Here is a 12,344-nt window from a genome sequence, read left to right on the forward strand (position 1 = left end):
TTAGCATAAACACCGCCTGTAGTCCACTCAGCCTCGTCAGCTCAGCATAAAACAGCAGATAAAACAGGTTTTAGAGAACTGAAGCACTGACATAAAAAAAATTGCAGAGCTCTAAATATAAAAAAAAAAGTTACATTCAAGAGATGACTTGAATTATATTGAAACTGTGAAAGTTCTTAAATTTGCTATTGTTAAAAGGCACTGTTTTGGGTTGGTTTTTTTTTTTTTGTTATTATTATTTTCCAGCTCTAGTGCATGAAGATGAGTCCCGCTGTCTCTAACGTGAACCATAACCCGTGCTCCAGAGTGAGGAAGATGGGCTTGTTCTCCTGCTTGAAGACTGAGGACTGTAGGAAAGTGCAGGTGATGCAGAGAAACCTAAAATACAGGGGAAAAAAGAGATAAAAAGCCCCCATCATTCTCAGGAATGGTGGAAGAAGTAAGAAACAAATAACTGCTGTTGATCGTCTGCTGGAACACCTGGCAAGTGAGTCTAATGATCCATTCCAAGTGAAATAACCCCTTTTAGCTTATTGCCTGTTGAGAAGACCTAAGTATCAGAATTTTGTACATCTTCCTATCAAGGACTTTTTAATTAAAGAATTGATTAAGGGAAGCACAACACATTTCACCTCAGCAAATAACTTTCAGTTTGAATTTGCCTTATTTTCTCTGAGGTGTCAGGCATGTGGTTTTACAAACAGGGCTGCAGCTCACTAACTTAAATAGATGTATAATAATTTGAATTTTGTTTTAATGGCCACTGTTGATTACAGACCTTCCAAGTGAATGGGTACTTTTTGCATATTTCTGAAAGAGTTGGATTCTGCAACACTGCAAATGGGTAAAATAGAGAAGAAATGCCATGCACACGCTGCAGCTCATCTGATATTGCACGAAGCGAGTAACCAGCCAGCTGCTGCCAAGCACATCCTACCAGCAGCTGAGCTCTGCTTCCCTTTCCCTTGACAGGAACAAAATTGTGGATCTCTCTCCCCTACCCACCTGGTGATTTGCATGAATGCTTACACTTTTAACCCCCTTCCAATTTCACACGGGGGTGAAGCTGCCCAAGAGTTTCAGAAGAATTAGCAATGGGTAAAGGGGAGGTTGGGGAGCGAGGCAGGAGGATGGGCAACAAATTTCCTAGGAACTGGCACAGTCCCTGTTGCAATATAATTCAGTATTCGGACCTCTCAGAGTCACACCTCCCTACAGCCAACTCGGAGGCAACAGCTAGACTTATCAATTAATTCATTTATAACCCAGTAAGAGCTGCTTACTGTTATGGCTGTGTTGAGGAGTTGTCCTTGGGGTAAACGCTGGATGAGTGGGCTGTTCTGCTGGTGAGAAAACTGCATGAAGGCCTGCAAGACATTGTAAAATAAACAAACAAACCCAACAAAAGCAAAAAAAACCAACATTAAAAAAAATCAAGATAACTTCACATGGATATTATTCCTTTATATCTTACAGCTAATGCATTCTAAGAGGTTATGGAAAAAAAATACTTCTGCAATCTTTCATTCTCTTACCTATAATCATAACAGCTGCCCCTGCTAATAGTGCAAAAAGCGTGAAGAGCATTACTTGGTAAGAATCAAGAACGTGCTGGAACAGACCGGCTCCATCTGTAGAATCGATGAAGAGGAGACAATATTGGAGAAGATGCTCTTTTAACTCTATCTGCTTTAAGAGTTAACAGTTCTTAACTCAAACTGAAAACAGCCAAAAGAAGGGTTTTATTTATAGTAAATAAGTGTAATCAACTTAGATAACAGGGCTTCAATTCAAGTGACTATTTCCAATGCAGTCTTCAAAATTCGCCAATTAACAGCTCAAGACACTGATATGCAATGTCTTAAGCATGTTCTTTACTTTCTCAGCCCCAAAATGCTAATGTGTTTTCAAAATAAGAAGGCACGTTTGAGTGTAAACAAAAGCAGAGCAAAAAAAAAAAAAAAAAAGAAAAAAAAAGACTTGCAGACACTTTAGCACTGGGATATTTATTCCCACTTCAACAGAGTATTTTGGGCTAACCCAGAAGGAAAATATGTTTGGCTTCAGTCATAATGAGCAATTGTATACAAGCCCAGAGAGCAGTTTACATGTCAATAACATTAGCTGCCAGCTCCGATTTTAACATACCAAATTTTATAACCTCATGAACATTAATGGAAGTTAGAGGTTTTATTCTGGCATGTGAAATCTAGAGATAAAACTTACGTCTCACTGGTGCACTGGTTCTGTCAGTCAAGTAAATCACTGTCACTGGGATAGTGATAGACTGGTCAGTCATAGGACTGGAGACAGTCAGAGTGGTTGAAAGGGATCCCTGGCCTGAGACTCTTGGATCAGCCAGAGTAATGGTGTAGACGACGTAACTCGGCAGCCCGTAGGACTTCTCTTTCTCAAAAGCCTTCAGTGTTGGTGACCCACATTTCACCTGCCAAGGGGGGAAAAAAACAAACCACAACCGCTTGAGAAAGCACAGCACACATCCGTCTTCCAGGTCACACTTCAGAAACGTTATTCCACAAAAACAGAGCAACTCACTCCTCAGCAGGAGTCGGACTGGGTTGTAACTTCACCTCACTTAACTGTTACGGTTGCCCTATTAACTGCTGTTTCTGTGGGTCTGGGCTACTCCCGTAGAGGCAAAAATCAAAGTATCCCTTAGTGGGCGACATGAACCGTGGGTAAGAACCCACCCCTCTTGCTAGAGATCAGGCAGATCTTCCGCCTCCCCACCTAGCACACAGGTAAGCCTCACGCATTTCTACTGCCCCGACACAAAAGGGAAGACTAAGGAGGAAAACATTCCAAGATGAGCATTTGCGGGAGGTGTCCTGGCCCATGGCAGGGAGGTTGGAACTTGATCTTTAAGGTCCTTTCTAACCTGAACCATTCTAAGATTCTATGAATCCTAACACATTAAAGGTGGCACAGAGTGGCCTTTGGTTAGAAAGTTCCGTGTAACAGTTCAAAACGCTTTCAACTGCATTGCGATGCTTTCCAGCAATACTCACCTCCAGGGTGTCAAGAATTTCAGTGGCACCAAATATCTTCACATCAGAGCTTGTGTAATGGTTACTTAAAAGCATTTCCGTCTGGTCAGCGTAAAACCCAGGATTGAACGGCACCTCAGCGCTGATCTGTTCCCCAGAGAAGTGGCTGCCTTGGATGGAAGCTGTGACTCTGAGCGTGGTTCTACTGGTGCTGAGATGTCTCAGCTGCTTGTCAGTGAGCCTCTGCATCGTGATGGAGCAGGTGTAGTGTCCTAGGAAAAGAAAAGCAGTTTGATGGATAATCGCTCATCTTTAATGTTTTTTTCACTCCACGTAGAGTGAGATTTCTGTAGCATCTTTAGAGAAGATGGTAAAATTCAACAGACAACAAGATCAGGTGTGTAGGCGAATGGGACACTGTGTCTGTTGGTCCAAGCACGACTAACCCAGTACTAAAACAACAGAACATATACCTTCTCCCAAACTATTCATCATGATAAAACCCATAAAATGGCAGTTTCCAGTCAATTTCATTATACTATGCCAGCGAGACTCAATTCCACTTTGAATATAACATTTATGCCAATACTGATAGAAAGGCTTTACTGAAAACAAAATTTAACATCCTATTCCGTATTCTCTTCACCTAATGTTAAAATTTACCATCATAAATTCTGTGGAGACATGGTTTATTATTCATAAAAGCTTCTTTAAAGGTTATATATTCACCATGTTTCTAGTCTCTTACGGGACCTATTTGTCTATTATTAGTGATAAGGATAATGAAACATTGCCCCAGTATGGAAGATATAAAGCATAAGTAACAAGCACAACTCGCTGGGTGCATCTTTTCCCCTTATTTTCTCTCCTTAACGAAGTAACAGAGACAGCCACTATTATGCAAGGTATAATAGTGTTTTACACAATGGGCACAGGGCCTAATCTAACAGAAAATTCATGTTATTTCCATACAGTCTATGGTGTTTGGGTTCTTTTTATATCATGTTATAGTTAAGAAACACTAACACGTTGCAGACTTGCACAATTTTATTTCCATTTCCACAGTATCTAGCAATTTCCCCTCGTTTTAAGTCTCAGCTCATGTTGTTTTGGGGATGCCTAAGAATTTTACATTTCATAAGAAATTACAGCACTTAGGTTGCAGAAGAAAGTTCGAAAGCATGATAAATTCCAGAAATGTGTAAATTGCAGAACATAAAGAATTCAAGATGTATTACTTTCACCAGATCTTCACATTTAAGCATCATTCAGGTTAGTTATATTGCAATAACTACAGCGGCAGGGCTTTTAAAAGGCCAGCATCAAACACAAAGAACATTTGACTCTGTAAAGCATAAACTGGTGACATCTAAACACCCGTGGTCCACTGACATTAAAACTCACGATTGCTTCTCTTATCCCTAGTCTTAAATGCAGTGCAAGTTAAGTATACAGTAAAGGCACTGATGTGTGGCAAGAAAGAGTCACTGGATGTTTACAGCTGCAGAAATACCCAGTTTTGGAATATTTGTCACCTGAGCGCATATTTGTAGCAGCTGAAGAAGGAAGTGTTTTGCTTTCATAGTTTAACAAATACAAAGCCTGATATTCTTTTCTAAGTTGCTATACACAAGGCCATCTATTTTTGGTACAGTTCAGCTGGAGAAAAAGATGGCAGCTGCTATGAAGCGTGTGACCCCAGCGTGTTACGTCTACATTCAAGATACCACTGGCCTGGCTACACACCTACAAATATACGAGTAGTAATTGCAAAATTAGGACCTAAATTTGTGGTCAAGGAACGTTATCAAAGTTTGCTTTTCCCCCTCCAAGTAAAATAATGCTTCCTAATTTCCTCCTGACTTACTACTACAACTCTGCAAACCACATGAAATGGGCTGCCACTGATTTCTGACTTTCTCTAAAACAAATAAATGTCTCTGCCACATGCAGAAAACCCCAGAAGTAAAGAAGGAGAGTACACTGAAGCCTCAGATCCTGCACAGCAAAGCTCAGAGGCTTCGGAAGGAAATCTGCTGGGTCGAAGGTCATTTGGACTAAACCAGAGCAGAATTCAAAGCATCTGCCTGGAATGTGGCATCTTGTCTCATCTTACCTGAAACTGCATCAAATCCGGGTTCTGCGATAAAAATATCATGTGCTGGGAAGTCAAATGCATCATTGTTAAAATCTAGATGGCAATTGATAATGGACTGGGGTTGTAATTCAGCAATGGCTTCAATCTGAGCAGGCAAGCATTCCCCTAAGGAGAAGAAAAAAAAAAATTTAATTAATCTCTAATTAATTAATTAGAAAAGAAAATTCTAAAATAATTAATTCTTAATTAATTAAAAGCAAAACCACTGCTTGAAATATCAGGTTATTCTGCCACCTTCTGAAACAGTTTCACGAGGTTCCAATGATCTTAAAATAGCTGGAAATCATAGACAGCTGTCCTATCCCAGGTGTAAGCCCAAAGAGACAGCAAATGAAATTTTTATATGTTGTGGGTTTTTTTTTTGACAGGAATAATTTATTTACAGGGAAGAGAGAGAATTTTCAGCTCAGATGTGTCTGTTGAATAACTTATATGAGCCTGGGAATCTCAATTTATATTTTAGTATCTGGCAATATGGGCTTTTGGTGGGCTAATAATTTACACAAGGTACAATATAATACTATTTGAACAAATGCTAAGTGTTAAGATAAAAAAAATAAAAGGAGCCATAATCAAACAAAATACAGCTTATTAAACAGAGAACACAATATGCTTATTCTTTGTATTGATTCTAATTGTTAATAATTTCTGTAAAAGATCTAAGGATGGCAACTACTTTAACACGCTCGGTAAATAAAATCAGTAGCTTCAAGAAGGCAATTGGAATTAAATATATAAGCAAACAATCAGCAAACAATTGCCTATTAACTGTTTTTTGATATGTCTGGTAGTTTTGAAGTCTTAATAGTTCCCCAGAGCACCCTCCAAATTCTGTAACATTCTTTGTTACAGCCCTGAGATTCTTCTAGAGCTCCTGGGATTCTGGAATGGGACTACAAGTTCACAGAGATCTTGCCACACCAGCTTCACAGATATTTAAAAACAAAGAGAAAAACCAAAACACAACCCAAAGCCATGAATACGCAAACATCCAACAAACAATTAGCATAACAATTTTTTTTCATCATACCTTTCAAATTTTTATTTCTTTCCCCAATTGAAACTATCACTTTTGAGGCTGCAACTCCTTGTAAGCTTGTTTTCCCTCCACTCACATGCATTGCCGTAGTCCTCTGAGGTATATTAATCAATATCTGAAAAAAGGATGATGTACTTTGTTACCAAAAATTGTTTTAACAAATTAAAATTAAGGCAAAACCAGATTGGGTTGATTGCACACATCCTTGTATGCAAAACAGAAGAGAAGACTCCAAGAGGTTGTATTTCTCTTTATAATAAATCCTACACTTCTCTAATTTTAGAAACTGCCTTTCAAGGCGATTTAAACCAGCAAAAACCTTTTTTTCTTTCTACCCAGCCCCCAAAACTTAATAGGCATAAAGCTCTATGTCTAAATTTAATTTTAAAGGACCGTCTAGTGCTTATATTAACTAATCCAGTGAATTGTGTCAACAGTACGACTTCACTGTAGATAAAATAATTTAATTGAGTAGTTATATCAGTGATGCATAGTAATATGGCACAACACTTCAGAAAGTTCTGCAGTGAAGCTTCATTCATAAAAGCAGTCGTACTCAAAAATTGTTTAGCATCTGGCAACAACTTAGCCAAGGAAAGGAATCGAAATGTACAATATAAGAACAGTATAGGCTAAAGATAGACTATTATACTAAATTTTCCTCCTTAACATAGATGATTAAAAAAACCCATGATGTGTTTGGACATTTCTAAATATTTACTAAAATGATAGAATCCATTTTTGGTGAGGGTCCACGTGAAGCAAGCCACCATCAGCAGTTCTGGTAGGATGTAACCATGCCTCACCTCTCTGTATGTTTTAAGTAATCCAGGAATCTCATAGTAGACAGTGACAACACCTGAATCCCTTGCGATGGCTACGCCGCTCTTGGAGTCCACTTGGAGAACACTGCTTAACGAGGAGCTCCACGTGCCCAGCAGGCCTGAACAGAGACACCGTTTGGACACCATTCAACACATTTATGCTACCTGGAGGATTTCACAGAATCATAGAATGGTTCAGGTTGGAAGGGACCTTAAAGATCACCCAGTTCCAACCCCCCTGCCCTGGGCAGGGACACCTCCCACCAGACCAGGTTGCTCCAAGCCCCATCCAGCCTGGCCTTGAACACTTCCAGGGATGGGGCAGCCACAGCTTCTCTGGGCAACCTGGGCCAGGGTCTCACCACCCTCACAGCAAAGAATTCTTCCTGAGATCTCATCTAAATCTCCTCTCTTTCAGTGTAAAACCGTTCCCTCTCATGCTATGGCTCCCCTCCCTGATCAAGAGTCCCTCCCCAGCTTTCCTGGAGCCCCTTTAGGTATTGGAAGGCCATTATAAGGTCTCCCTGGAGCCTTCTCTTCTCCAGGCTGAACCCCCACATGTCTCTCAGCCTGTCCTCATAGGAGAGGTTCTCCAGTCCTCTGATCATCTTTGTGGCTCTCCGCTGGACCCGCTCCAACAGGTCCATGTCCTTCTTATGTTGAGGACTCCAAAGCTGGACGCAGTACTCCAGGTGGGGTCTCACCAGAGGGGAGTAGAGGTCGTGGACACGCTGGTGTTGGTATCCATGCAGCATGGGGACACACGTGTCCCAGTTCACAGAAACTGGGCTCCAGAGCCTCATGGTGGATGGCCAACAGCCTACCACCACACTGACTTGTGGTTACTCTGACAAAAGTGCATTAATAGCAAGAATCAAATACAGGGAGTGAAGTTAGACAGTCCTGACTCTGCATGATTCCCACAAAAAAAAAGCCTTTCAAGTTAACAGAATGGAATTGCCTGAAGTCTGATACTCATGAATACAAGCGATATATTGCATGGTATGATTAAAATCAGAGGAGCTGATCAAACCTATTTTTATCATTAACAAGAACAGTGACATTTGATTCTGAACAAACATCATCAATTATGCATTTAGTTTCCCCAAGAACGAGAAAGAGTCACACTGATGTCAAATTATCCAGCTGCAGAACCACAGTGACCCAAGCGTCGCTTACCTTCTTGGTTCCTCAGCGAGGTGCTCAAGCAGAGGACATCGCCCACCACCATGTCCCCCAGGTCAGGAAAAATGGCGTGTTGCACAGGGAGGGGGACATAGTCTGCAATCCCACTGTGTTCCGTGTCCCAGACTTTAAGCAAGGTCAAACCCACGTTCACAGTCCGGATTACAAATGTGTTGTTCGTGGCTCCTTTCCCGATCTGTACAAAGTCATCTCTGCAGGCAAAAAGAAATGTTTTTATATTAAGGCGAGTTTGCTAATGTCATTATCTTGACAATAAATAGTAGTTATCGAACTCTTTTTAGATGGCTGACTTCTTGTTTTCAGTGATGGTTATCTTCTAATGAAGTCTGACAAAATAAGGAAAATATAAAAATGACAGGTGCTACTGAGGCAAATTTCAGCTCTTGCATTGTTACACTGAGGAAATACTGAGGTTATAATTGAGTGTGAGAACCACTTCCTAACTTTAAGAACTGTAGAACTTTAGAACGCAGTAATCTGTCTCTTTTCCCTTTTCTCGTGGAGTTAAGCAGCAAATTTAAACACCAACGCTTAGCTTTCCAGCCACAACTTTACAAAGCTAAAATCCCATTTGACTGCAAGTTCTGGTATGTACCAAAATTCAGTGTTCCCGAACGCTTGGACACCGGGAGCCCTTGGAATTGCCCCCAGCAGAGGGACTGCTGCCCTGGCAGCGCCCCGCAGAGACGGCAAAGGTCTCGACAGCGGGAGAGCTGGGTCACGGGCTAATCATCAGCCCTGTGCTGAAGCAGCTTCGTCACGTGGATTTTGGAAGGTAAGGCAGTGTTATACCTCTGTAGGCGATAGAAATTTCTGCAGATCATTTTGGTAGGAGAATGAGAAAATCTTGTATTCCACTCCTTTTTTTCCCCCTTTTAATCATGATCACTGTATTATAACTGCAGAGTGCTCTGCAAAAAACATGCTGTGTTATAGTAATGGAATTAGTGATTGTTTACTAATGACCAAAGGAGGCTGGCTTATAATATTTATTATTCTTTGTGGCAGAGACCAAGAGCAGAGGCTGCAGGAGCACATCGGAAGAGACAGCCCCTGATCCAGAAGGTTCAGTGGCTCACGTAAGGCTGAAGTGAGTCAGTGTTAAGGAAGCACTAGGAGCAGAGGCAAGATGAGGCAAATGCTAATAAGATCAATTGTTTATACAGGCCCCTGATGTATGTGATCTGATGATTCAGAGTCACTTAAAGCAGAAACGTACCCCAGCAGGCCTCACTAGGGATCATGCTTCTCTGGGCAACCTTCCATTTGCTAGGGAATATCGATTGCTGACTGGAACTCTTCTTTCTGCTCCAGTGCTCTGAAGGCCTCAGAGACCAAACCCTTTCTCTGCTAATCCCAGTCCACGCTCTATTTTCGCTTGATACCTTTGGAACAATCTTTGTTCCTTGCTGTGGCTGGGCTACGTGCATTTGGCCTTTTTTGTTCTCTGTAATTACCACCCATGATAGGTACCTACCTGTTGGTTGCAAAGTTGAGCACAGAATTATGTGAATGAAAAGTATCTCCAGAGTTATCGTGAAAATGGACTGTAAATGTCAGAGTCACACCCAGGGGGAGAGCCAGCAACGCCTCTTTGTTCTGCGTGTGCAGAATAGGACTCATGGAGATTCTCAGGTACGAGATGGGGCAGACCTGTAAAAACATCAGCAGTGAAAAGCAAAATCAGATTGCTCTTTTTGGTACCTCTACAAAATAGTAATCTAAGAGGGATTTTATTATATAAATATACAAATCTTCCTTTATGAACCACTTGCTATATTTTTAGCCACATAACAGTAGCGAGACATAGTGCTTTTATTATCAATACATGTATTTCATAGAATTTCACAGAGGCTGAAAGGGGCCTCTGGAGATTGTCTAGTCCAGACCCCCCCACTCAAGCTGGGCTAAAGCCACCTGCCCAGGATCACATGCAGTTGGGTCTTCAGCATCTCCTTGGATGGAGGCTCCACAATCTCTCTGGGCAATCTGTGCCAGTGTTCAACAGCCTCCACAGTTAAAACATGCTTTTCGATGTTCAGGCACAATTTCACGCGTTCCAATTTGTGTGCGTTCCCTCCTGCCCTGTCATTGAGCACCACTGAGAAGGGCCTGGCTCTGGCTTCTTTACATGCTCCCCTCAGACATTGCTTAGTATTTTTCTGTAATAGTACTGGGAATTGAAGCAAGCAATGATGATGTAGAAACACACATCACAGTCTTCAGAGACTACATTATTACCCTATAAATTAAAGCTATTAAGACTCCCTGGATATGCAAGAGAACAAGTTGCCCCTAATTCTTGAAATAAGAAGTGTAATTCTTTCCCCAGTTAATAGAACGGGAGTAACACACAGTCCATGTGAGAGTAAGGGGGTGGTACTGGTGGCTGTATGATGTTGCAGTCAGGCCGTCCTCTGAGGCCTGGACTGATAGAAGTTAAGAGCAACAGCCAAAAGTAGCCAGAACTGGCATCTGAGAGTCCTGGTGGACAACAAGTTGCCATGAGTCAGCAATGTGCCCTTGTGGCCAAGAAGGTCAGTGGTTTCCTGGGGCATTAAAAAGAGCGTGGCCAGGAGGTCGAGGTAGGTCATCCTCCCCCTCTGCCCTGCCCTGGTGAGGCCACATCTGGAGCACTGGGTCCAGTACTGGGCTCCCCATTTCAAGACAGACAAGGAACTGCTGGAGAGGGTACAGAGGAGGCTACAAAAACGATGAGGGACTGGAGCATCTCTGCGATGAGGAAAGGCTGAGAGCCCTGGGGCTGTTCAGCTGAAGAAGAGCTGACTGAGCGGGGACCTCATCAATGCTGAGCAGTATCTACAGGGTAGGTGGCAGGAGGATGGGGCCAGACTCTTCTCTGTGATGCCTGGTGGCAGGACAAGGGGCAATGGGCACAAACTGGAAGATGGGAAATTCCATCTGAACATGAGGAGGAAAACTTTTTTCCCGTGAGGGTGGCAGAGCCCTGGAAAAGGCTGCCCAGAGAAAGTGTGGAGTCTCCTTCTCTGGAGATATTCGATCCCTCCTGGACACGTTCCTGTCCAACCTGCCCTGTGTGACCCTGCTTTGGCAGGGGCTTAGACTAGATGATCTCCAGAGGTCCCTGCCAACTCCTACCAGTCTGGGATTCTGTGATCTGACAAGCCCTACCTGGTCAGCGGGCTGCGCTTGGTTGCCTCAATGCCTCTTCCTCAACCAAGAGAGAAGTCAGGAACTGCTCCAAATACTTTAACCAAGTCTGCGAGATTATCCAAATGTGCACACCCCCACATTTTTGCAGTAACACTCCAATGAAGGAAGTTTGTCCGAAGACAAAGACTTCACAACCATTTGCTTTGTTTTTAAATAACATATTACTGTTCTTGACTAACTTATCTAGGTTAACTAGCAAAATTACCCAACAAAACCAGCTGTATCTGTTCTTTCTGTTACAGCTGTTGGAAAATAAATAATGGAAGGATAGAGAAAGCAAAAGCCCTCAAATATAGAGAGAAGACTATTTTAAAAGAAGCCCTCAAGCTTATCTTGTAGGAAAATCCCTTTTTTTCTGACCTAAGAGGTTCAGCTAAAATGTAAAACTCTGCAATCTGAAAATGTACATGTCAAAACTGAAAAAGGAAAGGACAAATTTGCCCTCAAGCAAATAGCATCTTTGCAGATTCTGAAAAAAAAAAAAAAAAGTGGCTAGGATATCAGTATTTACAACTGTCTACTCCACAGGCTGATATAATCAGTGAAAATATCAATGCATGTAGTCATCTGCCCAACTAGCTGAGGTTACAAGCCAACAAAAACACCGCTTCCCTGACAGATTTTCAAGCTTGCTTTACTTTAAAATCTCGGAAACTGTCCCACAAGGGACAGCTACTAAATTTAATATTGATGAAAACAGCTATTTACTGTTAAAACACCTCAGTTTTTTTTATTATTTTTATTATTTAAAGTATTTTTTATTTTTAAAAAAATATTGAGTTAAGTGCAGCTGATAGAGGCAAGTGCTTAGCTGGCTTCCACGGCAAGCACTGTCACTCCATACTTCCACCCTCCTGCTCACCTTATACAAGATCATCTTTTTTTTGAGCAAAGTTGAAGGTCTAAGTGTTAAG

At 41.7% G+C, this 12,344-nt stretch overlaps 1 protein-coding gene across 1 annotated transcript in view; it reads right to left on the reverse strand.

The window, feature by feature from the left end:
- Positions 1-242: 242 nt before the first annotated feature.
- Positions 243-12,344, reverse strand: part of NUP210 (nucleoporin 210) — a 66,842-nt gene continuing 54,740 nt past the window's right edge. Inside the window, exons 31-40 of the mRNA XM_074151420.1 lie at positions 9,713-9,888; positions 8,209-8,426; positions 7,012-7,148; positions 6,197-6,320; positions 5,125-5,271; positions 3,030-3,280; positions 2,227-2,446; positions 1,536-1,631; positions 1,284-1,367; positions 243-378 (exon numbers count right to left, since the gene is read on the reverse strand). Coding sequence (XP_074007521.1) covers positions 278-378; positions 1,284-1,367; positions 1,536-1,631; positions 2,227-2,446; positions 3,030-3,280; positions 5,125-5,271; positions 6,197-6,320; positions 7,012-7,148; positions 8,209-8,426; positions 9,713-9,888 — 1,554 coding nt within the window. The 3' untranslated portion in view covers positions 243-277. The remainder of the gene's footprint in view (positions 379-1,283; positions 1,368-1,535; positions 1,632-2,226; positions 2,447-3,029; positions 3,281-5,124; positions 5,272-6,196; positions 6,321-7,011; positions 7,149-8,208; positions 8,427-9,712; positions 9,889-12,344) is intronic.

Source organism: Numenius arquata, chromosome 8, assembly GCF_964106895.1.
Source record: "Numenius arquata chromosome 8, bNumArq3.hap1.1, whole genome shotgun sequence".
NCBI classification, from domain to species: Eukaryota; Metazoa; Chordata; class Aves; order Charadriiformes; family Scolopacidae; genus Numenius; species Numenius arquata.